The sequence below is a fragment of the Leopardus geoffroyi genome, chromosome A2 (genome assembly GCF_018350155.1).
Source record: "Leopardus geoffroyi isolate Oge1 chromosome A2, O.geoffroyi_Oge1_pat1.0, whole genome shotgun sequence".
Classification (NCBI taxonomy): Eukaryota; Metazoa; Chordata; class Mammalia; order Carnivora; family Felidae; genus Leopardus; species Leopardus geoffroyi.
In genome coordinates this window covers 30,468,947-30,496,682 of record NC_059331.1, presented here as the reverse complement: position 1 = coordinate 30,496,682, position 27,736 = coordinate 30,468,947, and the positions used below count along the sequence as shown (strand labels likewise).

The following is a 27,736-nucleotide window of genomic DNA, read 5'->3' as shown; positions in this document are numbered from 1 at the left end:
CCTAAGATCCGAGGGTGGCTGGCGCTGGTTTGTTTTCAATCCATCTGCGGGTCGCTGATTAGATTCAGCACGCTGGCCAGCTCCCTTGTCCGCCGGGTTTATTGGCCTAAGTGAAAGGAGCAGGAAGGCACCATCTGCTGCTTTGAATTAATAGATAACCGAGAAGCAGTGATGAAGACAGTAGGACAGAGTCAACATATCGGATGTTGACGCCGCTGAGTTCTTGGGGTGTCTTTGTCTGATCGCAGGGTCCCCACTCCTCCACCCAAATCCTCCCGCAGCCAGAAAAGAGAAAGGGCTGAGCAACCAGAAACCCTTCCATTTCTCTGGTATGCTTACCTCAGCAGAAAGTGTTCCCAGTTCTTGGAATTGAAGAATATTCATCATAGCTTTCGCGGGGTGGGCAAGGGCGGGGCTTCTACTTAAACAGTTGAGCTGCATGGTCCCTACACCAATCAACTCAAAATTTGATTCACTTTTATTTTAATGAACGGGTGTATGTAAATTGGTGGAATCAAAGTTTACACAGGTGGGACCAACATGCTGCTAAGCCCCACTGCCCCCACGCCCCAGGTGTGAAGAAGCCTGGGGGAAAGGAGGTAGACTCTTTCTCATAAGGCATCTCACCGACTTCCTCTTAGCCAGACCTCTGGAATAAGCGTCTCCAAATAGACCGCCCACTCTTCGCTAACAAGAAGTCTTCTCTGGCTTGTCTATTTCTTCCTCCCCCAAGAACTTTTTGTCCGTGGGAGGGTGAGACAGGTCGAGGCAATGACAACTGGTTATCAAGAAAGAAATTATCCACCACGGGGAGAGAGTGAGGAGTGTGGGAAAGTGTTAGGGTCGGTACTGAAGCTCTGAGACTAGCGGGCCGCTCCACGCTCTCCAGGCTCTAGCCTTCTGCAGCCACCCTTTACGCAGCGGACACGGGAGAGTTAAGCCAATAAACACGTAAGCGCCGCTCCCTCCCCAATCGGCAAGATGCCTCTTAGGCTCTTGGCTGCATCGACAGCTTGCAACACTCGGCATCTTTTCTGGAGGCGCCTCCTTCAGCGGCTGCAGATGGTATCCGGCTGCGAGCTCGGGGCTCGCAATTGATTCTCCCCCTTGCCCACCTCGGGTCCACGGACGCACCTCTCCCTTCCCCTCCTCCCCTCGCGCTCCTAGGTCTGAGCCCAGCTCGGGATCGCCGGGCAGAGGAAGCAGTCGCGGCGGCGGCGGCGGCTGAGCAGCAGCGCCCGCTCCCCGATTTGGGGAGAAGCGCCCATCCCGGGGAGCCGACCCCCAGCTGCCTCCAGCGCCTCCCATCTTTTGCACCCCTAGCCCGGGGCTCCAAGGACCACCCCCCTCCCCAGGTGCCACCATGCTGGACCCTTCGTCCAGCGAAGAGGAATCGGATGAGATCGTGGAGGAGGAGAGCGGCAAGGAGGTGCTCGGCTCGGCCGCGTCCGGCGCGCGCCTGTCTCCCAGCCGCACCAGCGAGGGCTCGGGCGGCGGCAGCGGCGCCGGGCTTGGGGGCGGCGGCGGTGCCGGCGCCGGAGCCGGGGTGGGCGCCGGCGGCGGTGGGGGCAGCGGCGCGAGCAGCGGCGGCGGGGCCGGGGGGCTGCAGCCCAGCACCCGCGCCGGTGGCGGCCGGCCCTCCAGCCCCAGCCCGTCGGTGGTGAGCGAGAAGGAGAAGGAGGAGTTGGAGCGGCTGCAGAAGGAGGAGGAGGAGAGGAAGAAGAGGCTGCAGCTCTATGTGTTCGTGATGCGCTGCATCGCCTACCCCTTCAACGCCAAGCAGCCCACCGACATGGCTCGCCGGCAGCAGAAGGTAGGTGCGCCTGGGAGGCCCCGGGAGCGGCGCCGGGACGTCGCCAGACGGGCGGGGCGAACAATGGGAGCTGGCGGCGCAGCTGGCGAGGAGGAGCAGAAGCAGGAGACCGCGCCCTGGGGAAGGGGCTACGAGGCCCCCTCTCCGCGGCCGGGCCGGGCCCAGCTCCGAGCGCGCCTGGAGCTGCCCGGGACCGGCGAGGGGCCCGGACCTCAGCGCCGCGTGTCCCCACCCGGGCGAGCGGGGGAGCTAGGCGGGCAGGTCCCGCTCTATGGCCCAGGAGGCTCGGGGAGTGACTTGCAGCCCGCGGCGCGCTGAGAGGCCTTGCTCGTTTGCCGGGCTCCCGGCACTCTCCAGCGGCGGGCGGCTGCGCTCAGCTCCGGGCCCGCCTTCCTGGGCGTGCGCTCGGCGGGCGGGGGCACCCGGCAGGTGGGGGCGCCGGTGTGGAGCGAGAAGAGCGCCTGGCAGCAGCGCTCGGCTCGCCGGGCCGAGAGAGCCGCAGGGGCAGGCGGGAGAAAGCCAGCCCGGAAGGCGAAGCTTCCAGTCGCTCCGCGAAGGGCACCCTCCTCCCCTCACTGGGGTCAGCTGATCCCGACGAGGGTCGCCGAAGGGACCCCCGGCACCGCTTCCCTTTGGCTCCTGTTCCACCCCTCCTTCCTCCCCCTTCCTCCGTGACCCCAGAGCCGGGGCAAGCCCTCCGGTCCCTCTGCCAGGGTCAGCTCCTCCACCTTCCTCCCTTTGACCCTCTTCTCCTCTTCCCAAGGTGACTTCGCCGCCACCTTCTGGCTCTTCAAGGCCCTCCAAGCCCAGCCGCTTTTGGCTTGATAAAGTGCAGCTGCAAAAAGCTTCGCAATTACAAGCATCAAAAGCTTTTTGTGTCTGAGGCTGGGGCACGGCTGAGGCGGCTCCGGACTGCCTTTGATGTGAAAAAGTGCCTATTTCCATCAGCTGTTCTGCAGCCAGAGAAAGGAGGGGGGGGGGAGGTTACTGCAGGATAAGAAGCAGTGGCGGGACCCGAAGAGAAGAGGTCAGGTCCCCAGTTGGAGTGAGTTAGTGAAGAAAGTCGGCATTCCGTTGTCTCTTTTAAGTGAATTTGCCAATTTCATTTTGAGATAATAGCCGGTGAAGCCCCCACAGGGACGGGGTCTTAAAATAGTGAATTTCTTGGTTGCTGCCATTTAAGACTGAATTACATGTTGCGGTAGTAGAGTGTTAGGTTTTCCTACATTTACCCACCCTTATCTTGAGTGAGCACAGATTTCTGTTTGTTTTGCTTCTATATGTACACACCCCAGCTAGCGCTGATGATTTATTTCTGCCACCAGAATGGTGGGTTGGGTTATCACTTTTATTAAAAATCCGACTCATTTCCTGGTTGGGGAATAGCAGGTGGGCTTCCCTCCACTCTGCCCCTCATCAGGGGCCCCTTGCTTCTTCAGCCTCTATTTTGGACTATCATAGACAAGAATATCCTCCCAACAATAAAAGTGTTTGGATTTCCTATCAAGGTTGGGTGTTGGATCCACATACAGGGCCTGATATTTCAAGCTTTAGCTTGTGATTTTTATGGTAATTGTGGGGTAGCAGGGGAAATGTCATCTTTAAAATCTATCCCATTCATGACAGCACCAACCAAAGATGTCCTATTCCTTTGGTAATGAAAACTGTTGTGATTTAAAGAGAAAAATATAAAACAAACTTTGCTTTATCAGTCAAAAGGCTCTAGAGCTCTGTCCTTTGAATAGAGGCTTACATTTGGTACTGGAATGGGGAGAGAAATCCATTCTCACAGTGGCCCATTTCTTCTAAACAGAAACTCCAGCCACCTGAAAAGTCATCGTGAGGTTAAGTTTTTCTGGTCTGATTACATGTTTTATCTGAATCAATTCAAAGCTGTGGTTTTGAGGGGCAGGCGGGTTCTGTTTTTACGCATGACCTTACCATCGAAGAGACTACAGGATGGATAGATAACACTGGCTTTTGGTCCAACTATTTTTAGTTATTGCAGCAAACTAGTGCTAAATGCATATTCCTGCAAAGCTGCCTCAGGGCTGTTTGGCTCTACTGGGAAGCTGAATATTTATCTCCTTATTACAAAAGAAAACAAGCTTTTCCATTTCTGTGTCTTCACGTTTTTAGTGTCTTAGAAAGGATGTTTTGCTGTTTTTCTCCAAGCAGAAAGCTTGGAACTTTGATGTATTCTTTTAAATGAAAGTAACTGAAATGTTTGCATAAGCGCTGTGATAAAATTTAAGGCCTGTTAACAAACAAGATTGATAAACTTAAATGAGTCTCAGAGAAATAGAAACCGGTTGTAAACTATACATAGAAACGGATGAGTTAGAAAGAGCTAGAGGAAAAATGATGCAAAAAAGGAAATAGAATGACATGGAGGGAGCCAGAGAAAACTGCCTATGAAAAAGTTGCCAGATTGGGGAGAAGAAGAGATTGTATTGTCAAATCATCACGCTGTGCACCTTAAACTTATACAATCTTACATGTCTGTTATATCCCAATATAGGTGAAGAAAAATATCATGCGGAGTGTAATATACACTTTCTGAAACCAAATACTCTATGTCATACATTGGCTGCAATTTTTCAAGTGCCTACTATGTGCAAGGCACTTCACTTAGATCATTTTTTAAAAATAAGCTTTTTTTAGAAGAGTTTGAGATTTACTGAAAAATTGAGAAAATAGTTCCCATATGCCCCAGCCCCAGTTTTCCCCTATTAATATCTTACAATAGTATGTTACATCTGTTCCAGTTAAAGAACCAATATTGATGCATAATTAACACAAATAGGTAATTTATTGAAATTCTCTTAGTTTTTATTTAATTTGGTTTTTTGTTCTTTGCTCATTTAAAATTCTCCTAACTCTAACAGCGTAGGAATTACCATCTTTGTTTCCAGAAGAGAACACTGAGACTCAGAATGTTTTATAATTTGCCTGAACCACTATGTGGATAGGAGGAAGAGTGGGAACTGAGGCATGGGGTATTCTGATTTCAAATCCTGTCTTTTTAATATGTAACACGGGCCAGAAATATTCTAGAGTGAAAAATAGAATCTTAGCATCCTGACAACATGTCAGGTGTACTTTTTCTTTTACCCAGAGTTATTTCTATTTGAGTTTAGAGAGATCCGCTCCTCTCCCTTTGGGTACCTATCAAATCATCAACATAGACAAAATGGACATTTAGGTATTAACCTCATAAAGAATATGAAGGAGAGAGATGGGCCGTTATTGGCTGGTAAATCGGAACACCAGACTATGGTCAGGCTTTCTATGTGGTTTGAGCTGAAGACCAACAAAAACAAGCAAACAAACAGCAAAACAAAACAAAAAACCAAAAAACAAGCAAAAAACCAAAAAAGGTATTTTAGTTCAGAAAAACAGTTGGAAAAGGGCAGAGGGAGAGAAGGTAGCATTCCTGGATCATTTTGTTAGTTAATTACTTTGATTTTGCTTTTCCTGGGGACGAGTGCCTGGTCATTCCAATAATCTCCCTAGTTAAAAGAAGGGACTTTAACTAGACCATGTGTAATCGTATTTTATCATTTATAGGTCTACTTTTCTTGTACTACAGTGAAACTAAATATAACAGGCTAGTAGGTAATTAATGACAAAAACAAAAATCTAGTCTTCAAACTATCACAATGTTTTAGCAGCTCATAAACGACAATGTGTAAAACTGTTCTGTGCTTTTTATTTTCCCTCTTTTGTCATAATGGGAAAGTGAATACCCAGTGGTTCACATGGTAAAGCTGCACCATATGTTTCTAAATTGTGTAGTAACGGTGATGAGTGGCTACCTCATGTGAACTAGCTACTTCTAGAAGTAACTGAGGGAATGTAAAAGCGGGCACTGTAAACAGTTCTAATGTTTAGATTGGCATGGCCAATTTTTTAATATACTAGTAGGGATTATGTCTGGTTTATAAACATCCAAAATGAATATTGGGTGCATATATACATTTGCGTACATGTATATCTGTGTGTGTGTGTGTGTGTGTGTGTGTGTGTGTGTGTGTGTGTGCATGCGTGCGTGTGTGTATGATGAGGGACGGGGCAATCCTAAAATCATGTTTATTTTATATGAACTCCTGTTTCATTCAAGAGGACTTAATGACTAGATCAAATGTGTTGTAAGTTCAAGTTCCCCATTTCTATGTGATTCATCTTATATCTTGCCATGAAATTATGGCTAATGTTGAGTCATTGTTAGCCACAGAAATTCTGTCTTTATTCGTTTACTTATTTGGCTTTGTTAATTGGTCGTGACTCAAGAGCCCATGCCTTTCCTAAAAGTTAAGACCTAGTCCTAGCTACCTATGTATGTGCATCAGTATATGTATATGCTTCAAATCCATAATAGTGATTCGTCCATTCAGATATGCTTTGGGGCATTTGGGTTAGCTCTACTATTCAGAATTCTTAAGAGTTGCTTTGTCAATGCAACATATGATTTGGATTTTAAAAAATAAATCTTCTAACCTTTTGAGAGAATGAAATGGCTATTAAGCCAGGATTCCTTGAAACAGAATTGTTTCTCTCTTTATCAGAAGAAGAACTGAAGTCTTTATATATGCTTTCTGGCATTTTCCTCCCAATCTCCTTGGTGAAATGGGCAGGAACTGTTTCGCACTGGTACTAGCAGAGAAATTCTGAAGATGAAGAACACCAAAAAAATAATCAGAGAGGGCTCTTGCTTCATTACATTCTTGGAATAGCCTTATGCTTCCCTAAAACTGGACTGAAGAACAAAGGAAATTAAATCCTTCATTCTTGAAGAATTGTACTGTGTAAAGTGGGAAAGTCAAATGATTCATAGATCTTCTCCCTACAAAAGCAAATTTAATATATAGTCCTAGGCTATTGCATTAAAATATAATCAGTGTTTGTGACTTGGGGCCAGATGTCTATACAGCTATGATTAAGAGGGTTCTACTAACTTAGAAATAAGTTCTAAATAGATGAGTCGTTACTCCTTGCACCAAGCACTCTCCCAGGCTTGGTTACAGAACCAGAAGATACCTGTGAGATAGGTACTTGATTTGGGGAGCTTATGTTCTAGTCTGGAAGATAACATCTATACATGTCAGATAAGTTGAGAATAAGCGAGTGTTTAATTGTAAGATGCTGATTACAAATACTAAAGTATAAGGGAAGAGAATGTGTGCGCATGTGTACACAAGGGATTGGTTTTAAGAATAGGGAAAATCTTCATGGAGGAAATGGGTTAGGGTTAGGTCTAAAAGAGTTTGTGTGATTTGTGTAAGCATAAGGAAGGACAGGTATCCCACTCTGGAGAAGAGCATGAGGTAGCAGGAATGTGGAAAGGAGCCATTGTTTGTGGGACACTATTAGTCAAATTATTTTGGTTCTAAGTTACAAAAACCCAACTCAAGTGGCTAAATCAAAAGGAACACAAAGGGGAAGGGACAGATTTATTGGCGTATGTAACAGGAAAACATCCAGTGCAGGGATCTACAGGCCTGGCTGGACCTGACTTCTTTGACAGAATGAAGAAGCCTGGATAATGAAGAGAAAGGACACTGTGTCTGAGCTCAGTCTGTACCACGAATACACCTCTGATTGTAGGCAAGTCAACTTCTGTCTCTGGGTAATTTCTTTATCTTTCCTATGAAGAGGTGGATGGGGAAGCTTCAGATAATCTCCAAGGTGCCATTTCTGTGTAGTAGTTGATAGTCCTTGCTGAACAATGCAGTTACTCATGATCAAGACTTCTAATTTCCTTCAAACTTCTCTTTGCTATGTTTTTACATTACATGGTAAGGCAGTATCTTCAAAGAGTCTGAAATGAAGATGAATTTAGAGCTCACTTTGTCCAACTATATTTTCAGATGAGGAGGTGAGATCTTAAAAGATTGTAGGACTGCAGGGGCACCCAGGTGACTCAGGTTGAGGGCCAGACTCTTGATTTCGGCTTGGGTCATGATCTTTCGGTCATGGGATTGAGACCACCATGGGCTCCCTGCTGAGTGTGGGGACTGCTTGGGATTCTCTTGCTCCCTCTCCCTTTCCTCCTCCTCCGTTCTCTCTCTCACTCTCTCAAAAATAAATAAATAAACTTAAAAAAAAAGTTAGAAGACTATAAACTAAGGAGGGCTTGTAAACTGGGACCTGTGGGCCAAAAGGGAACCACAGGTAGATTTTGTTTTTTCTACATTTTTTCAATTTTTTGAACTAATTATCCACATATAAAACCATGAGCTTACTTCGCCAAAAAATTTGTATTTCTGGCTTCTCTGAAAACTGGAGGATGAAGGTGGGTTTGAGTTTGTATGAGTTTGCAAAAAGCAATAGAAATGAGACTCCCAAGCCATCACCTAAATAATGAAGTGTTGATCATTTTTAACTAAAATTCTGCTCGCTCCAAGATAGATACTATATGCATCTGGATGGGAAGACACCAGCTCTCTGGTTCTTTCCAACACCATCTCTTTTTGCTATTGTTGCACAGATATTGATGGTCTGACCCTGGCCCCTGGAACACATCCAAGAAAACGATCTGGAATTTGGAGCTCTATGTTCTCTGTCTCTGGCAACAGTTTCCTTGTTAGGATCAGATTTATAGTTTCTGCAGAATTGAAGAGCTGATGATTCGTATTACCTTGCTATTTTTTTTCAGTTTTCCATCCAAGTATATGATAGAGTTCTCTGTTAATAGCAGGTAAAGAAAGAGGGATGAAGTCAGCCAGTGTTTGTAAGTCTGTTCATTGCACTTGACTTATGATGGACAGTAAAGAACGGTAGTTAAGGACATAGATTCAGAAACTCGAATGCCTGGATTTGTTCCCTTGGCTGTACCCCAAACTGCCTCTGATTTGGGGCAACCTATTTAATCTCTGTGTGACTCAGTTTACTCGTCAGAGTACCTTCATTATTGGATTCTTATAAAAATGAAGTGAGATAATACACTAGATAATACATTTTAGAACAGTGTTGGGCATGTAGTAAGTGCTGCATAAATGTTCTTATGATTTCAAGTTGATGTGTGCCATGTCGTGTTGTTTTTATCTGTAAAAGGACTGAGAAAGTTAATATATGTAAAGTACTGACCGTAGCATGCCTTATATTCACTATTGCTCTTATCATTGTGATCATCATTATTGACATGATTAAATAGACCTAGAAGGCAGTGGTTATCTATCACTGTGGCATCGTCTTACAGAATGGGTGGAGTTGAGGGTCCAATACATCCCTATTTTCTTTGTACTGAAACATTTCACTAACTCTCGGGGTGGGGGCGCCGGGGGGTGAGAGGGAGGGGAGGGTGGGTGATGGGTATTGAGGAGGGCACCTGTTGGCATGAGCACTGGGTGTTGTATGGAAACCAATTTGGCGATAAATTTCGTATTTTAAAAAAACAACAAAAAAACAAATCCCTAGTCACTATCGTGACCCGGTGGCTGTATGACCTTGGGAACACTATCTAATCTCTTTCAAGTCTTAGTTTCCTCATCTGGAAAGCGGGGGAGTAATATTGAGGATTACAAGAAAAAAGCATGTTAATTGCTTAACAATTCCTTAATATGGAGTAAATATTGAACAGATGCTATCAGTAACAATAATAGTAGTATTCCTGCATTTTTGTCCACCAGATGCCCCATACTGTTTTGTAGTACAGTGCCCTTGCTCACGCTGTTCCTTATTTTAGAGCATCTTTCTCACCTTTTTCTTTTTTTAATTTTTTTGAATGTTTATTATTTTTGAGAGAGAGAGACAGCACGCACATGAGTGGGGGGGAGGAACAGAGAGAGAGAAGGAGACACAGAATCCAAAGCAGGCTCCAGGCTCTGAGCTGTCAGCACAGAGGCCGAGGTGGGGCTCGAAATCTCCAACCATGAGATCATGCCCTGAGCCAAAGTCAGATACTTTAATTTTTTTTTTCAACATTTATTTATTTTTGGGACAGAGAGAGACAGAGCATGAACGGGGGAGGGGCAGAGAGAGAGGGAGACACAGAATCAGAAACAGGCTCCAGGCTCTGAGCCATCAGCCCAGAGTCTGACGCGGGGCTCGAACTCACGGACCGCGAGATCGTGACCTGGCTGAAGTCGGACGCTTAACCGACTGCACCATCCAGGTGCCCCAAAGTCAGATACTTTAATCGACTGAGCCACCCAGGCGCCCCTTTCTCACCTTTCTTTGCCTCATTTGTTCTCGTTTGTATTTTGATTAACTCAAGTGTTCTCTCTTTCAGGAAACCTTACCCAAATCTAAGTGCTTTCTCAACTCCCTACTCTATTTCTACTTTACTTCCTGTACATTACATTTAAATTACCTTATGTGTGTAGCCTCTCTCCCACTAGACCGTAAGAACCCCAAAGACAGGGACCACATTTACTGCCCTTTGATTACCCATTTCCCAAAACAGTGCTTGGCACAAAGCAGGTACTTGTAAACATTATTTTTGAAATTCCACACTTGAAATTCCTAGGGAGCTTCTAAGGAGAGTAAGTGAAAGAGTCTTAAATACAGTCTGCTTCTATTATAGATACGCAGCATATTTATTTTTATAAAAACTTCTCGATGGAAAACATGAAGAGTTGACCAATTACCAAATGGTTTCAAAATAATTTATGTAGCAGAAACATACCATCAGTTACTTCCCAGCTTCGCTTGTTTATACCAACAATGGACACATTTCGAGATATTCTAGAGGTGTCTTCTTTTAAAGACTAGAAGCAATTGTGAATTTCTTGATATGGTTGAATCCCTGCCGAACTTGAATCACCATAGGGCATGTTTAAATGGCCAAACATGAAGTCTCAAAGAACCAAAGTCAGAACTGAATCTCCATATTGGGTATATGTTCTTCAGTAAGTTTTATTTGATTTAGCTCTTTCTGAAGGAAAAAAAAAAAAAAAGAATGGTTAGTCAACAGCATTTTAGTGAAAGACTATTTAAAATATTAGCATCATTGTTGCCAAGGTTTTAGAAAAGAATCTCTAAGTTCTACGTGTTTAGACATAAATATACTTGGGGGCGCCTGGGTGGCTCAGTTTGCCCGGCTCCGACTCATCATTTTGGCGGGGTCATGATCTCCCCTTTTGTGGGATCGAGCTCTGCTACGGGCTCTGTGCTCACGGCCTGGAGCCTGCTTGGGATTCTCTCTTTCCTTCTCTCTCTGCCGTCCCCTGCTTAGGCGCACTCGTTCTCTCTTTCAAGATAAATAAACATTAAAAACATTAATAAAGATGATTTTGTCTGCTTTTATTCTGTTAGGGGACTTGGGGACTGTTGTCTCTCTTATTGTAAGCTGTCTAAAGTCCTTTCTGAGTATAGTTAGGATATAAATAAATAATAACTATCCTGCTAGTGCTCTTGTATACTGGATGTGGTAATAAGAATAGGATGGGTGTCTATAAAACAGTAAAACTGCTGAGGTATCGATTTTTCTGATGCCTTTCACTAGTCAAGGGGAAAATTATCTTTGCTAACCCACTCTCTGCATTTTAACAAACAGGGCAAACATTGAGAGTTTTGAAAAAAAAAAAAAAAAAAGAATTATCAAGCCCCCCAGTGTTCCCAGCTTCTGACTACTTTTCTAGAATTGAGAGAAATGGAATAACCTGATAACATATATATGTCCTCTCAGCAGCCTGTGGGAGGAACATATCAACCTGTCATGTGGTGTTTCTCTGGATCACTTCCGTGCACTAGGAAAGTTGCGAGATGCTTGGAGGTTAACTTTAAAAGAAAAAAATCCCTAAGTGTTCCAGGAGCGCATGCTAAGTTACATACCCACCAGGGGCTGTATTGCTTTCAAAAAGACAATGGGATTTTGGCAAACATGCAGAGTGGAACAGGGAATCTACTGTATCGCTTAAGAAAACAAAACACATTGAAAAATTTCACAAATAATTGTGCCTTCTGTTGCCCATGCAGAAAAACAGCCTTTTGGTGTGGATGGTAGGCATAGAGTTGTTTAAGCAAATGAGTTAAAATATATTTTGAACATCGACTTTGGTGATTTTTCTGACAAGTGCAGCAACTGTTGTCTATAAGGCGGCGTGTCATAACATACTGTGTTCAAAACATTTCTTGAGGACTCTTCCATATTCAATTTTTGTTTGTTATACATCATCAAACAACATTGTTTTGAGCCACTTCTACATACAAGAAACTCCCTAAATCCTGGAGACAAAATATGCAAAGACGTTTTAGGCAGCCTTCCTGATCTTTAAGAACCTACCAATCTGGTTGAGAAGTCGAGATCCACCAACAGAGAATGTAACTTATAAGGCAGGATGTGGTGTCTGAATCTTAAATATTGGTGTTTTTTCAGTCTCCGTCCTTGGCCCTTGTTATGGGTTGATTGAGTCCCCCTTCCCATCCTGCTCCACCCCCACGTGCCCCATTCATGTCGAAGTCCTAATCCTCAGTACCTCAGAATGTGACCTATTTGGAAATAAGGTCCTTGCAGATGTTATTAGTTACGATGAGGTCCGTCAAGTGGACCCTAATCCATTACGACTGGTGTCCTTATTGAAAGGGGGAAATTTCAACACAGAGACACAGGGAGAACACTATGTGAAGAGGAAGGCAGAGATTAAAGTCATGCTTCTTCAAGCAAGGAACGGCAAAGATTAGCAGAAGCTAGGGGAGAGGCATGGAATATATTCTTACAGCCTCAGAAGGAGCCATCTCTGCAGACACCTTGATCTTAAATTTCTAGCCTCCAGAGCTGTGAGAGGATAAATTTCTGCTTAAGCCACCTAGTTTGTGGTACTTCGTATGGCCGCCATACTGGACTAATGCAGCCCCCTTCTCTATATCATCTCTCCGGGCCATTTCACCACTAATGATGGTGTTAGCTACTGACATCCCTACACCTCCCATGCTCAGATCTTTGACTCTAGCGTGAGTCTCTCACCAGGCTTCCAGACCCATTCATCAGGCTGTCAAAGGTGTGGTCTGAGACTGGTTCAAGTCAGTGAGCACTTCATCATGGGTCTACAATGAGATAAGGAACTGCACTGGAATGTAAGTTAACTCACTACTTTCTTCAAGAAAGTCTTGCCACACACACACACACACACACAAATGTCAGCTGGATTGACCCGCTTAATGATGAAGTTGATGTAATTTCTCATACTAGTATTTTATCTTGGTAAGGACCAATAACCAGCAGTTCATGGATGATGACACAGGTCTGCAGACTACACTTGGAAGAACATTGACCTTCATGACATGTCCCATGGGATGTCTTCAGCCCACCCAACAATAGAATTTCTCACCAAGTCTCTTTCTCCTCTATTTTCTGATTCACTGACTGTCCTAGTGGTGCTACTATATAACTGAACTGTTCAACACGGTAGGGCACAACTCAACTTCGAATCTTTACTGTTGGTCGTCCTAGCCACCAAAGGCCACATACTTCCTGTCGATGTTCCTCCTGTGCAAGTTTTCGTCTTTCTCCTTCTCTTCATCTTCATTACTGGTGCCCTGCTTTGGGTGCTCACGATTGCTTGTGTGGGCTTTTGCAACAATATCTTTTTAACTGTTCTCTCTGCCTCCTTTCCTGCCCACATTCCTCCAGATACCAAGGTGATCATTCTGCAGCACAGACCCAATCAGGACTTTTCTCTGCTCAGACTTCTTGGGTGGCTTTCTGTTTCTTGCACAAGATACACTATAAACTCATTTGCGTGGCCTAAATGGATCCTCTCTCCCCAGCCAGGCTCTACTCTTGCAATTCTGCACATACCCTCAACTTCAGCCTATTAAACCACTTAGCATCCCTGCACTGCCTTCTATCACTTGCCTTCTATCACTCTCTAGGTGGATGATGGCACCCAGTCATTATAAAGAACAGGAATAAATAATGACTATTTATGGGATGTTTATTCTGTGGAGTCACTGCTGCATAAATTTATAAGCCTTATCTCATTTAATCTTTACCGTGGCTCTGTAAGGTAACTATTAATCATCTCAACCCTACCAAGAAAACCAAGAGACAAAGCAGTAAAGAAACTTCTCTTAGGTCACACATTTAGTTTAGAGAGAGGGGTTGGGGCCCAGGTGGTCTGACTCTGCCCTGCCCTCTGAGCCATATGCTCTAGTAACTATATTGAAGCATTTAGCACACCTAACTTCAAGGTAGATCAGTTCTTTTTCTCCTGACTCTACAGAGATGATTTCATTTAGTATCCTCTGGTGTCTGATCAATATGTATACAACTCAATAGATTATTGATGCAGAACTCATGATTATTGAATTCGTGATTATTTAGAGAACAGTAATAAATGTTCCTTACCGTTTATAGCATGTTCACTGAGATGATCTCATCTTTTCTTTTTTTTTTTTTTTTTTATTTTGTATTTTTTTATTCATTTTTTTTTAACGTTTATTTATTTTTGAGACAGAGAGAGACAGAGCATGAACGGGGGAGGGTCAGAGAGAGAGGGAGACACAGAATCTGAAACAGGCTCCAGGCTCTGAGCTGTCAGCACAGAGCCCGACGCGGGGCTCGAACCCACGGACCGTGAGATCATGACCTGAGCTGAAGTCGGACACTTAACCAACCGAGCCACCCAGGCGCCCCTCATCTTTTCTTTAAAACAACCTTTTTGAGTACTGGGGCATCCATCCTACGTCCCTCTTTTGTGGCAGGCAAAGTGAGGTATGGGGAAGTCCCACTGGCTGGGCAAAACTATAGAGCACCAGCCTTGACCTCCTGAGTGCATCTAGGGCTCACTGCTATGCTGTAGGTCTTTGGTTCACACAAAGTATGCCTGAGGCCATTGCAGACCTTTGAAGGTCTACCCCATCTCCTAGTAAACTTACTAAAATATACCTCACATTCATTTATTTTTGTATTCTTAATAAAACTGGAAGGGTTATTTCAATCTTGCCTTAAAACTATTTGTCTATATAACTTGGTTAGTAAATGACTATGATTCCTTAGGAATTATGGTGCATTCACAGGAATCCTCACCAACTGTTTTCAATTCTAGTGATAGGAGTACTACACTGAACAATTAATGAAGTCAACAAACGTTTGGAAGTCATTTACCTGAACATTTTTAGGTTTGAGTTTTCATTTTTAGTTGTAGATACTGGAGACAATACATTTTATTTAAGGTCTCAGACCTTTCTTTAGGCTCCTGGGAAATTTCAAGACTCTGGTCACCATGCCTTTGTTGATTACCAGATAAAATAGAGTTCCTCCAGACTTAATGGAAGAAGTGGCATTTGAATTAAGCCTCCAGCTGACTGAGAAAATCAAAGGATAGTAACACGATGTATTTTGGAGGGAAGGGTAGATATTTTCAAGTATTCAGAGATGATGTAATGCAAAGCAAGTTTGAGGACCTCTGAACAAATATGATTGAATAAGGTTCTGATATCAGAGATAAAAGAAATAAGAATAAAGGTTGGTCAGGACGGTGGATATCCTTCAACACCAGGGTACAGGTATTGGGAGGGGGGCTTCATTCATTCATTCATTCATTCATTTATTTATTCATTCCCTATGCTGTACTTTTCATCCTCTGGACTTATTTTATGGCTGGAATGTTGTACCTTTTAATCCCTTCACCTATTTTGCCCATCCCCATACCACTTTCCCTCTGGCAACCACCCGCTTATTCTCTGTATTTATGAGTATGTTTCTGTTTTCTGTTTGTTTTGTTTTTTAGTTTCCACACTTAAGTGAAAGCATAGGGTATTTGTCTTTCTCTGCCTTGACTTATTTCACTTAGCATACTATCTTCTAGGTCTATCCATGGTCTTGCAAATGGCAAAATCTCATTCTTTTTATGGGTGAGCAACATTCCATTGTGTAGATATGCCACATTTTCTTTAGCCATTCATTTATGGCTAGCCCCTTAGGTTGCTTTCATGTTTTGACTATTATAAATAATGATGCCGTGATGAAAATAATGCTGCACGTGTCTTTTTAAATTAGTGTTGTCAGATTCTTTGGGTAAACACTCAGTAATGGACTCATTGGATTGTATGCTATTTTATTTTTATTTTTTTGAGGAGCCTCCATTCTGTTTTCCACAGGAGCTGCCTCATTAGACTTCTCTCTCCTCTACATCCTTGCCAACACTTGTTATTTCTTGTCTTTTTTATACCAGCCATTCTGACTGCTGTGAAGTGATATCTCATTTGTGGTTTTGATTTGCATTTACCTGACGATGAGTGATGTTGAGCATCTTTCTGGGTGTCTGTTGGCCATCTCTGTGTCTTCTTTGGAAAAATGTCTATTCAGGTCTTCTGCCCATTTTTTAATAGGATTATTTGGTCTTTGGTTTCAGTTGCATAAGCTCTTTATATATTTTAGATCTTACCCTTGTATCAGAAAGCTCATTTGCAAATAGCTTCTACCTTTCAGTCAGTTGCCTTTTCGTCTGTTGATGGTTTCCTTTGCTGTGCATGGGGGTGATTTTATCTGGTGGGCGGTGAAGAACCGCTGAAGAATTCTGAGCAGAACTGAGACATGACCACTGTAATATTTTAAGAAGATTAATCTAAGCAAAGTGTGTGGAAAGCATGGAGAAAGGAGAAAGGAGGAGTGTAAATGTCTTCACACTGTAAGAAAAGGTCGCCAATTAGGCCTGGACATTTTATCCAGCACAGATCATCTTTACAGTATTGTGGGGAAGTTTGTAGAAAATCTCAGAAAATGAATGCCTATATGTAGAAGTGTTTTGAATCACTAGCTCAAAAGCATTTCGCTAGAACAGTTGTTGACTACTGCGTTGATTTTATCAGAGTAATTTTTATGTATGTGTCATAAATGTGTGGGATATAAGTGTTCATTTCTGTTCTTACAAATCTTAAATATGTGAAACAAATTGCCTGCCCTTTGTATTTAATTTCAGTGACCAATATTCTAATACCTTCCCACGCAGGTACAAAAACACTTCTGCCTAACATTGTGAAAACCATAATGACTCTTGGACAAAGATCATAGTAAACCCAGTGTCATTTCAGAAAATGTACACGTGATTCCATTTCAGGTTCCAGGCTGACCTTGAGGACTCATATGGAGCTTAATCTGGCCCCAAAAGGCCATGAGCCCCAGAGTAAGCCCAGGCTTATGTCAAGCCCACAGAAAGACAGGGGAGGGGGCCTGGCTGGTGGCTTTTCTGGGAAGAAAAACTTTTTAAAAGGTGCCCAAACAGACTAGGAGAGACTCTTAGGTTTGTCCCTACCACTGTAGGATTCCACCCTAAAACCTGACCTAGGTTTTCACAGGCATCCAGGGAGTAAGGAACATTCATACTCTCTTTCCTTCCTTAATCCTCCTCAGTTGGGAGGATTGTGATCTTAGTGGTAATGTCTAAGAAAAGTTATTAGACTCTATTTATTAGTGGTCAGAGTCTCTCACGTTGAAAGGGAAGCATATGGTTTCCGGTAGTCTCTCTTCTCGCACATTCTTGGGTACTATCATCTTTTATCTATTAATAGAGATGGTACAATTTGAATGTGGACATAGGGGTAGAGAAAGGTTCCATACTGTGGTCTACTCTTCCAAAGTTCTAATGATAAAGAGGGAATTTATTTTTCATTTGACACTGTTATCTGTGTGTATAGTTCTCCTGAGAAGACAGGTGACTTTGGTCTAAGATAAGATGCCTGTATTCCTGGGTCTTCAGGTCATTACACCATCTCAAAGGCTTCAACAAACCACATTAATTGCCAGAGGGTCACAGCTGGTGTGGTGGAGAAGGCTGCGTTGCAGCTAGGGAATAGATAGAATCTGAATGAACATGGGGAAGCAGGAAAACAGGTATTCTAGGGACCACATGAGCAAAGGCACAGAAGCCACACAAAGCCAGACCACAAAGGATTCCTCACAAGGAATTCCTTATTCCTCACAAGGAATAAGATTGGAAAGGCAGGTTGGGACCAGGGAGTGGTAAATATTGAATACTATTGAACTTTGTCTATTGTCCTTTATTTGGTAGGCAGTCAGGAGCCTCTGAAAATGATTTGTACTCCTAGTAGCTCCAGTGGAAATAGCACCGAACTGAGGCAAAGGACCAATCAAAGATAATGCAGGCACCTGGATGATTGCCAGATGGGGAGTGATTGGCCTTGACCTTGTCTTGAAGTGACGTCTTTTCCTATGAGGCATTTTGAGGCTTCAGAATTTCCAAAGAATATTGTCAACACGAGCAGAATGTCTCATTTGCAAAGGACATGATTTGCTATAGCATTTTTCCATGACCAAGTTAGAAACAACTTCCTATGAGCTTTGGCAATGGCTCCGCATCGTTTGCCACCCTTCCTGTTTCCCTGGAGAGGGGAAAAAAAAAAAAAAGATTTCTTTCTACTATCTACTTTTCACAGGCAGCCTATATATATTGCTGTGTATTATGATTCAGCATTATAGACCTTCAAAGCGAACACACATAGGTTAAGATTTGTAGTTGTTTTAATTAATCCGAAGCACATTCCCCACCCACCCTACCTCCCCAGAGCAGCATTTCTAAACAATTGTGGATCTGCTGTTTAGTTCAATGAGCTTTTCATATTTGTCCTTTAATTTCTATGTGCTGAGAGCTCAAAGCTATCTTTTAGTCAATATTCAATTAGGATTTGAGTCGGAAGGCTGTGTTGAGCTCTTACAGAAGAGCATAAGGTAGTTATTTGCTTTCACCACTTTTCACTAAAGAAATACAGGTTTGCTGCAGCATGAATTAAATATGCCAAATTAAGTGTATGTTTACTTCCTTATGAGCTGGCAATAAATGACATTGTTGGAAAGTCAACATTATACATATTGTATACACCAAAATTTCAGGAGATTTATGATCTACCACATTTCTTTCTTCTCTGCTCAGTTAGAACTCTGCATTTCTGTTGGGTACTCATCCAAATGCTTCCATGTAAGGCTTTCTCTAATCACTACCCTTTGGCGCACTCTTTTGTTTCTACACAACCTATTACTCAATATTATTTTTCTCAGTGAGCTACATTTTCAGAACAAAAATAATTCACTTCTAGGATTAAAAAAAAGCCTACGATTTTCTACAAATAAAATAACAACACAGATATTTAGAGAATGCAGTATTTTTTTAAAATTTTATTTACACCACATTTATTTGCCTACTTGAAATGCCTTTGGGATCTTAGGGAACAACAACAGTATGAGACATTTATGCTAAGTTGGATGAAAAATTTCACTTGTTCCATGACCCAAACTCATATAAGCAACACATATTACTAAAGTGATGTGGGTAATCTGTAGAATTAACCAGTGAATTTAATCAGTATGACCAGCCAATTGAGATGATTCAAATGAAACTTTCCATTGTACATTATAAATACTAAAAAGTCTACATATCCTTTGTAGTAGAAACTTGGTTATCTACCTGTTATTCACTCTCCAATTCCAAACAGTTTTTTTTCACATAATTTCCCCCAACCCCCAACTTCAGAAATAGATGCAGATTAGTGTAAGCCCATCAAAAATGACATTGTACTGGAAATACCACTGGCCCCTGGTTGACCATGTGACCTAAATTGATCCAATCAGACTGAAGGGAAGAACTTGTATTTTATGTTTGGGAGAAGAGTTTTACTCCCCCTCTGCTGATGGACTTACGATGGAAGCATAGCTGTCATGGCTACTGGCAGCCATCTTAGACCCATGAGGAGATCCAATTTAGGCTGAAGCCAGGCCTAAGGGTAATGAAATAGTTGAGATACAGAAAGAACTTAAGTTTGTGATGACAGTATTGGACCACAACATTCAGCTAGACCTGGAGCCCACCTATCATATTGACTTCTAATACTGTAGTAAATTCCTTCCTTGTGTAAGTCATTTTTAATGGGATTTTCCTTACTTTTGGCCCAAACTAGTTTATGCTGTATTTCTCTTCAAAACAGGATTTCTGGGAGGTGCCTGGGTAGCTCAGTTCCTTGAGCTCCTGACTTCAGCTCAGGTCACGATTTCATGGTTTGTTGAGTTCGAGCCCCATTTTGGGCTCTGTGCTGACAGTGCGGAGCCTGCTTGGGATTCTCTCTCCCTCTCTTTCTCTCTCTCTGCCCCACCCCTGCTCTCTCTTTCTCTGTCTCTCAAAAATAAATAAACTTAAAAAAATAAAAACAGGGATTCTTGGACTTGAATTATCAAGCATTAAGTCTTTAATTTATTTAGCGTATTTAGATTCAGCCATAAGTAGAAATATAATTCTATTTACCATGTAAGAAGCAAAATAAGAATTCTTTCCTTCCAACTCTGTATAATTTGGCCAAAAATGTTTGTTGATTAGTATAAATCATGTCTTAGCACAAGCTCAGCTTTTATTGTAACTAAAAAAATAAAGTGAGTTCAATGAAATAGTTGTTCTTAGTCTGACTTAAATTGAGTATTTTTACATATTTTTCTGAAAATAAAAATAAAACCTTCAGAAAAATAATATGGAAATATATGAAGTAAAATTTAAAGTAATCCCCTAATCCCACTATCCAAAGACATACAGTTTACACATAAAATATATTTATATTATCTACCTGGATATATACTTTTACATAAAAGTAATAATTCTGTAATAGTTTTGCAACCTGTTTTTTTGCACAGCAGTATACAAAGGAAATCTCTGCACATCAGTAAACATAAAAATGTCTCCTTCTAAATAGCTTGTAGCAATCGAATGTATGGATGCACCATAATTTATTCAACTAGTTATATATTGATTTCTGCTTCTTACTACTGTCTGCGTTCTACAGTGAACATCTTTGTGTGCATGTATTTGTACAATTTCTCCAAATTTCTACATTCTCCAAGTATGTATGTACTTAATATGAAAAGTATATTCATTTAAGGTTTTGTTACCAGTTTCAACAGCATCGGTAAATATTTACATTCATTCCCACTAGTGGGACATAGTCTCTTTCTTCATGTTAAAAATGGGCATCTTTTTTTTTTCCGGCTTTGACAACCTGATGGGTAATTTTTTTAATTCTGTAATTGTATTTTCTTTTGACATGTTTATTACCTCTTTATATTTCTTCTTTACAAATTCCCTGCCACATCTCATCCATTTTTCTATCTTTTGATTTTAAGAGCTCATTCTATTTTAGTGGTATTAATACTTTGTCATATGCATGAAATTTGTTTTGTCTTCTGTTGTTGGATCTTTTTTATGTTCTTTACATTGTTGGCCTATTTCTGTTTAACTGAACAGAACTTTTTGATGTAGTAAGATCTAACTACTTTCCTTCTTTATGGCTTCTGGGTTTCATGTAATGAAACCTTTTCTACCCAAAGATTATGAAACTGTTCATACATATTTTTTTCTACTACCTTACGGCTTCATTTTTTGTCTTTACTTTTTTGACTTGTGTGAAATTTATTATGGTGTAATGAATGAAGTATATGAAACCAACTTACTTTTCAAGCAACTGGCCAGTTGTCTCAATATTGTGGATTAAATAACCTATTTGCTTTCCAGTTATGTTAAGTGGCTCCTTATCAAATACACAAAATTCTTATTAATGTATAGGTTTGTTTAGTTCTTGGTGGAAAGCCATTAATCTAACTTTCTGTTTCTGTACTGTAACCACTATGATTTCATTACTGTAGTTTTATGATGGATTTTAGGATATATTAATGTAAAAAAAAGGTTTTTTTATTACACTTCTTCAGAATATCCCTGGCTCTTCTTGGAATTTTTATTCTTTGGGAAAATATTTTTTAATGATTCTGTCAGTTTGAAAATAAAAGATCATTTGGATTTTGATTGAAATTCCATTGCATCTATAGATTTATGTAGAGAAAGCTTTATGCTCTTGAATAATTCTGGCTAAAACTAAGAATATCTTGGCATTAATTTAAATATTTTTGATGTGTCTCAGTTTGTTTTTGTACTTTAAAGCATATGCCCTAAATATTTATTGTTAAATTTATTCCTAAGTAAACTATAACATTTATTAGTTGAGTACCCTTCCCTGATGCCCCGCATTAACCAAAACTCCATTCCTTCTGCAAAGCATAGGTGTTCAGGACTAATGATTTACTCTCTAACATACCTGAGTATTTCTGCCCCACTCCCATCAGCTGAGATGTATGCTCATCAAGGGTAATTGTTTCTGAAACCTGTTTAAGATAGTTTCTGTAGTTATTCTAATTTCATAATTCAATTAAATATTATATGACAATAGATATGATTGTGAAAGCAAGGGATAGCCTTTGTTTATATTAACCAAATTGATTGCCTTGGGAAAATTCAATGACATTTCTAAAATGTCATTAAATTCTAGTTGGGCAAAGCTATAGTAACATTTTGGTTACTGGAAAAGTCATACAAATCTAAAGGGTTTTGGTCAGATTGCTTCGTAAGTTTTTAAATCTTTTTTACTCCTTTTTAAAGAAATAAAAACTGGAAATCGTAGACCACATATTAGCTGTTAATAAGGATGTGGAACTTTAATCAGGTAACCTATACCTCAAAGGCAAGGTTGTGTCCCTACACCAAAAGTCAGCAAACAAGTAATTATGAACTTTAAGTAAAATTAGATGTTTGTTGCCTTATGTGTTATGACTCTCTACTACAACTATCTTTTTAAAATTACTTCAACAAACACTATCTTGATTGCATTGGATAAGAAGAATTCTGCAGTATTTTATCTTTTTGTTGGCATGCACAAAGAATATTATATATACGTATTATATTCATTACTTGTCATTCTAAATAGTTTTAAGCCATTTTTGGTGTTTTTTGAGAATAAATTATCAAATTAAAATAATAATTTTGCTTTATCCCCTCATGTGTTTATCTTTTCTCCTAATTTCATTTGTTAACATTGACTTCTCTATGACTACTATACATGACAAAATAACACAATGCTTACACTTTCAGGTACATCAACTTTGAAAAATTTTAAATCAGGACAATTAATTTTATTATAGTTTTCTTTGAAAATAATTGGAACTTACATCTAGTGAAATTAAGTATGCCCCAAGAGAGAGGAGTCCAATTTCCATGCTGAAATCTATGTTTATTTTGAAGAGGGCTCATTCTAAATAGCTTGGTTTAGATTAAAAGGTTTAAAATGTGTTGAATAAATACTTCCATTTTTGAGTCTTTGAAATAAAAATGTATAAAATATAAGAAGCATTCAACTTGCAAAAAATCAAGAAATTAGCATTTTATGTCCATTTTAATTTCACTGTTATTTGTCTTTTTAATTAATTTGTCATGCACAAAGGGGAAATGTTTTCAGGCTCAGAATAGGAGCTTGTATAGGGAAGGAGGTAAGGAAAACAGAACGCCGTTTTAGCTAAGACTGCGCAATCCCAGCCAACCAAAAGATATAGTGCAGTCTTTTCCAAGCTAGACTTTTCCTAACCTGGTGGTATTTCTCACCCACATACATGTTGGAAAGTAACGTATCAAACCCCTAAGATAGCCAATAACACTTTTCTTACTCTTCATATTCCTTGACAGTTGAGAGCATCCAATCCTATAGGCATTTCCCAGATGTTAGTAATGTGTGTCCTCCCTCAGACATGTGTAATTTGAAGCTTAAAGTTATATTCTTTATATTAGTAACTCTGGAATAAAATTCACTGCACCAAAAAAGATGAATGTGCTTGCCACCAGATACATTGATTGCTGGCTATGACCTTCACAGGGTGAAACTATGAAAGGCATGTACAGAGAGAAACTTACTGTTTAGACAGGAATATTGATAATGTATTCTCTCCATTCCAACCACAAAGAGCCTATTTGTCAATTTGTGTCATTTAATAAGTGTGGAATTGTAGCTTGGAGTTGTTGAAAAGCAAGTCACTTTAAAAACTTTATGAGCTGAGATTTCTGTATTTTAGTTCACTTCAAAAAGCCTTTTTAAAAAAAATAATAAATGGCCTTGAATCTCCTGAAATGCATGCCAATGGAGCATCCACAATTCGAGCATAAGATGACGTCAAGAAGAAAGAATTCAGTCTTTCTTTTTACTTATTTTGTCCTATGTATTTTAGATGATCTCTCACAGCATATCACTGTATTTTTGGCCATAGGCCATAAATACTGAAAACAGTGTGATTGAGTATGATGGAATCCATGTTGACTTGACCTGGTAGAGTTATATTTTATTTTTTGCAGGTTCCTTTTCTTTCTTTTTTTTATTTTTTTTTATTCTGCCTACAGAAAGAGGTAATAAAAGTGGCAGTGATCAGAGTAATGTTTCCCCCTGTTAGTTCTGCTGTTCATTTAGGAAGTCAGTTCATTCCCTTTGTGCAAAATTAATATGTCAAGTGCAAGATAAAGCATTTGAACCACTGCTTAGGTAGGTTTCCTACAGCTTGCAGTGCATTTACATATCTCTGGAGAATTGGGAAAAAGATGCCAGAAAGTATTATCAGTCCAGTATTTTTTAAACATTATTTTAAATAAAAGAATATTTGAATATTGAAAAAATCAGCAATATAGCTCTGATCTGTGTTATTGTACATTTGTAGTTATTTACTCAATGCTATGTAGACATATGGATAAGATACGAAAATGGCTTCGAAAGGTCTCAGAAGGGGGTAGTTTCTAACCTGAATCCTGAAATATTACTGATCTTTCAAAAAGTAGGAACTTATGAATCAGCGTAAGCAAGTTATGAGGGTAGAAGAGTGTAGGGCATTTTTAAAGAATTGTGGTGATCCAGTTTGGCTCGACCAAAGGATATGCTATAGGAAAGTCAAAGTAAAAGGGGGCTAGCTGGGGCCAGGTCATGACAAACCTCAAAAATCAGGTCAGTGGATTTGGGATTATTTTATAGTTAAGAGAGGACAGAGTTAGTAAAGATTCTTAAATAAGATAAAACCATGCCTATGAGAGGTTATTTGGGGGGTAAGTTCCTGAGGTGTGGGTGAGGAAAGATTAGAGAAAGGATATCATACTAAAAAAAATGTTCACGGTCTCATGATGGAGCCAAGTCACCCATTATGAATTGAATTGGACTCCTGGCACAGGGGGAAAAAAAAAAAGACAATGCTGATGAAGTTTTGCCAGGGGACGGATATGCTGGGGCAGGAACATTTTGCGTATCAAAAAGGAGCTGTTAATAAAACTATTGAAGGCTAGTAGGTCATTTCGAAGAGACCCAGGAACCTACTAGAAAAGGCTATGATTGGCCAAAGAGGGGCAAATTAAGCATTAGTAAGGATAGTAACTGAAATGGTTTGAAACTCATCAAATTTATCCAAATCTATAAGTTTGCAAAAATAGTATGAAAAAACACTCCTTGGTAGCTTTTGGAGGATGTTAGAAAACCAATATTATCTTGAAAACTGATAAAGGGAAAGACTTAAGCATTTTTCTTATAACTGTACTTTAGGTCAACCGGATAAGGGGAAGTTTTTCCCTGCAGAGCATTTCAAATAACTTCTGAAGAAGGAATGATAGAATTGCAACCCCTAATGAATTAATGGGTCTAGGCAGTGATCGTAAGTACTGACAGAATAGAGAAATAACTAGACTTATATATCTCCTGATAGAAACACAATACACTGCCTACAGAGTATTCTTGCTAGAAAATTGAACCAGAATCTGATCAGTCATCTATATCTCACTACAAAATTACAGGAAATACAAGTGAGAATGCAACATGCCCCATACCAGACAGGAATGAATTCAGAAAATTTCGGGCTGTCAGAAACTCTTCAGAATAAAAACACCGGTCTCTTCAACAAAAACAACAAAACAACAGAAAAATGAGAGAGAAAGAAAGGAAAGGGGGAGAAAGTAGGGAAAGAAGATAAGAAGTTGATAGATTAAAAGAAATGTAAGAGATCTTTCAACCAATTACATCAAATACTTAAGGGAAGCAGGGCTTAAATGGAATTTGGAATTTAAATTCTCAAAACCCACTCTTGATAATTGTGATGATAAGAATAACAGCCTTGAAAATCACTATCATATTATTATTGATGGAATCAAACATTTTTCCTGTCTTTCCTCACAACTGCATGTTAGGCCAATATAGTAAACATTCGCTATGGGCATTATCATTTATAATCTCATTTGATCTTCATAATGACCCTATAAGATATTTACTCATTATCTTTTTTTTCAGAGGTAATGGAACTCTGACTCAGAGTTAAAGAAACTTGCTCAAGATCATACATCTGGTAAATTGCAGATTCTATGCAAAGGGCTATATTTTTGACTGCCCAACAACTGGACACTTCTATTTAAGGAAAAATGTAGAGATGTGAGTTTCGGGATATGGGGCTCAATCTTTTTTTTTTTTTATAAGTTTATTTATTTTGAGAGAGGAGAACGTAGGAGCGGCAGAGAGAGAGAGAGGGAGAGAGACAGGATCTCAAGCAGGCTCCACACTGTCAGCACAGTAGGACTCAATCTTCTGTGATAGAAGCTCAAGACGCTATCTGTCAGGGCCTGAAAATCTGACCTAAGATTGGCCCATAGGATGGGCATTTCCTTCTGAAACAAGAAGTGAGAAAAAGTCAAAGCAAAGTAATAGGAACCCTTTAGAATTGATACCATGAGCAATGGTAGCATTCTTTGTCTAGTGGGAAGAGAGGAAAGGAAAGTTAAAAGCCCCTGTGATGGCGAATGTTCCATGACTGTCCAAGAATGAACTGGCTCTTTCTCGGCAGCCTGGCTTTGGTTCTTGCCTACTTTCCAAACCCATTCTGTCTTCCTGAAGACCCTGGGGCCTACCAAGTATTTTTACAATAGATTGTAAACTATTTTTACAATAGAATTGTAAGTTAAACCAGAAATCGTTTCTCTTGTTTGCAGTCGAAAACCTTGAATAGCCCAGCCAGGGTTGGCCAGGAGTTTGAAATAAGTTTGTCACTTAGCTACATAATTAAATAACACCAGCGGTCAGAGGGTAGTCAGTCACCTTTTCCTCTACGTAGTGTACTAAGAGTCTGCTTTCTGATTTGCATTGTTGGTATGTTGAATATACCACATTCATCTTTTGATGGACATTTAGGTGGCTTCCATATCTTGGCTATTGTAAATAATGTTCCGTATGGGGTGCATATGTCTTTTCTCATAAGTGTTTTTGTTTTCTTTGGATAAATACCTAAAGGTAGACTGCTGGATTATATGGTAGTTCTATTTTTCAATTTTTTTTTTAAATTTTTTTTTTCAACGTTTATTTATTTTTGGGACAGAGAGAGACAGAGCATGAATGGGGGAGGGGCAGAGAGAGAGGGAGACACAGAATCGGAAACAGGCTCCAGGCTCTGAGCCATCGGCCCAGAGCCTGACGCGGGGCTCGAACTCACGGACCGCGAGATCGTGACCTGGCTGAAGTCGGACGCTTAACCGACTGCGCCACCCAGGCGCCCCTATTTTTCAATTTTTTGAGGAAACTCCATACAGTTTTCCACAGTGGCTCCCCTTATTTACTTTCCCACCAATAGTGTATGGGGGTTCCCTTTGTTCCATATCCTCACCAACACTTGTAATTATTTGTCTTCTTGATAATAGCCAATCTGACAGGTGTGAGGTAATATCTCATTTTGATTTTGATTTCCATTTCCCTGGTAATTGGTGATGTTGACCATCATTTCATGTGTCTGTTGGCCATCTATGTGTCTTCTTTGGAAAAATGTCTATTTAGGTTCTCTGTCCAATTTTAAATCATATTGTTTTTTTGAAACTGAGGGGTGCCTGGGTGGGTCAGTTGGTTAAGCATCCACTTTCGGCTCAGGTCATGATCTCATGGTTCATGAGTTTGAGCCCCATGTCAGGCTCTGTGCTGACAGTTCAGTCTGGAGCCTGCTTCTGATTCTTTGTCTCCCTCTCTCTCTGCCCCTTCCCAGCTTGCATTCTGTATCTCTCTCTCTCAAAAGTGAATAAAACATTAAAAAAAAAAAAGAAATTGAGTTTTATGGGCTCTTGATATATTTTGGATGTTAACCTCTTATCAGATATATATATATCATTTGCA

General features: G+C 40.6%; 1 protein-coding gene across 29 annotated transcripts in view; it reads left to right on the top strand.

Annotated features, from left to right (window-relative positions):
* Positions 1–658: 658 nt before the first annotated feature.
* Positions 659–27,736, top strand: part of CADPS (calcium dependent secretion activator) — a 481,890-nt gene continuing 454,812 nt past the window's right edge. For 5 of the 29 annotated variants that reach the window (XM_045496984.1, XM_045496983.1, XM_045496970.1 and 2 more), the window contains exon 1: positions 746–1,813. In XM_045496984.1, coding sequence (XP_045352940.1) covers positions 1,364–1,813 — 450 coding nt within the window. In that variant the 5' untranslated portion in view covers positions 746–1,363. Of the gene's footprint in view, positions 1,814–27,736 lie in introns of all 29 variants that reach the window. The other 24 variants (XM_045496981.1, XM_045496957.1, XM_045496956.1 and 21 more) reach the window with 17 other exon arrangements.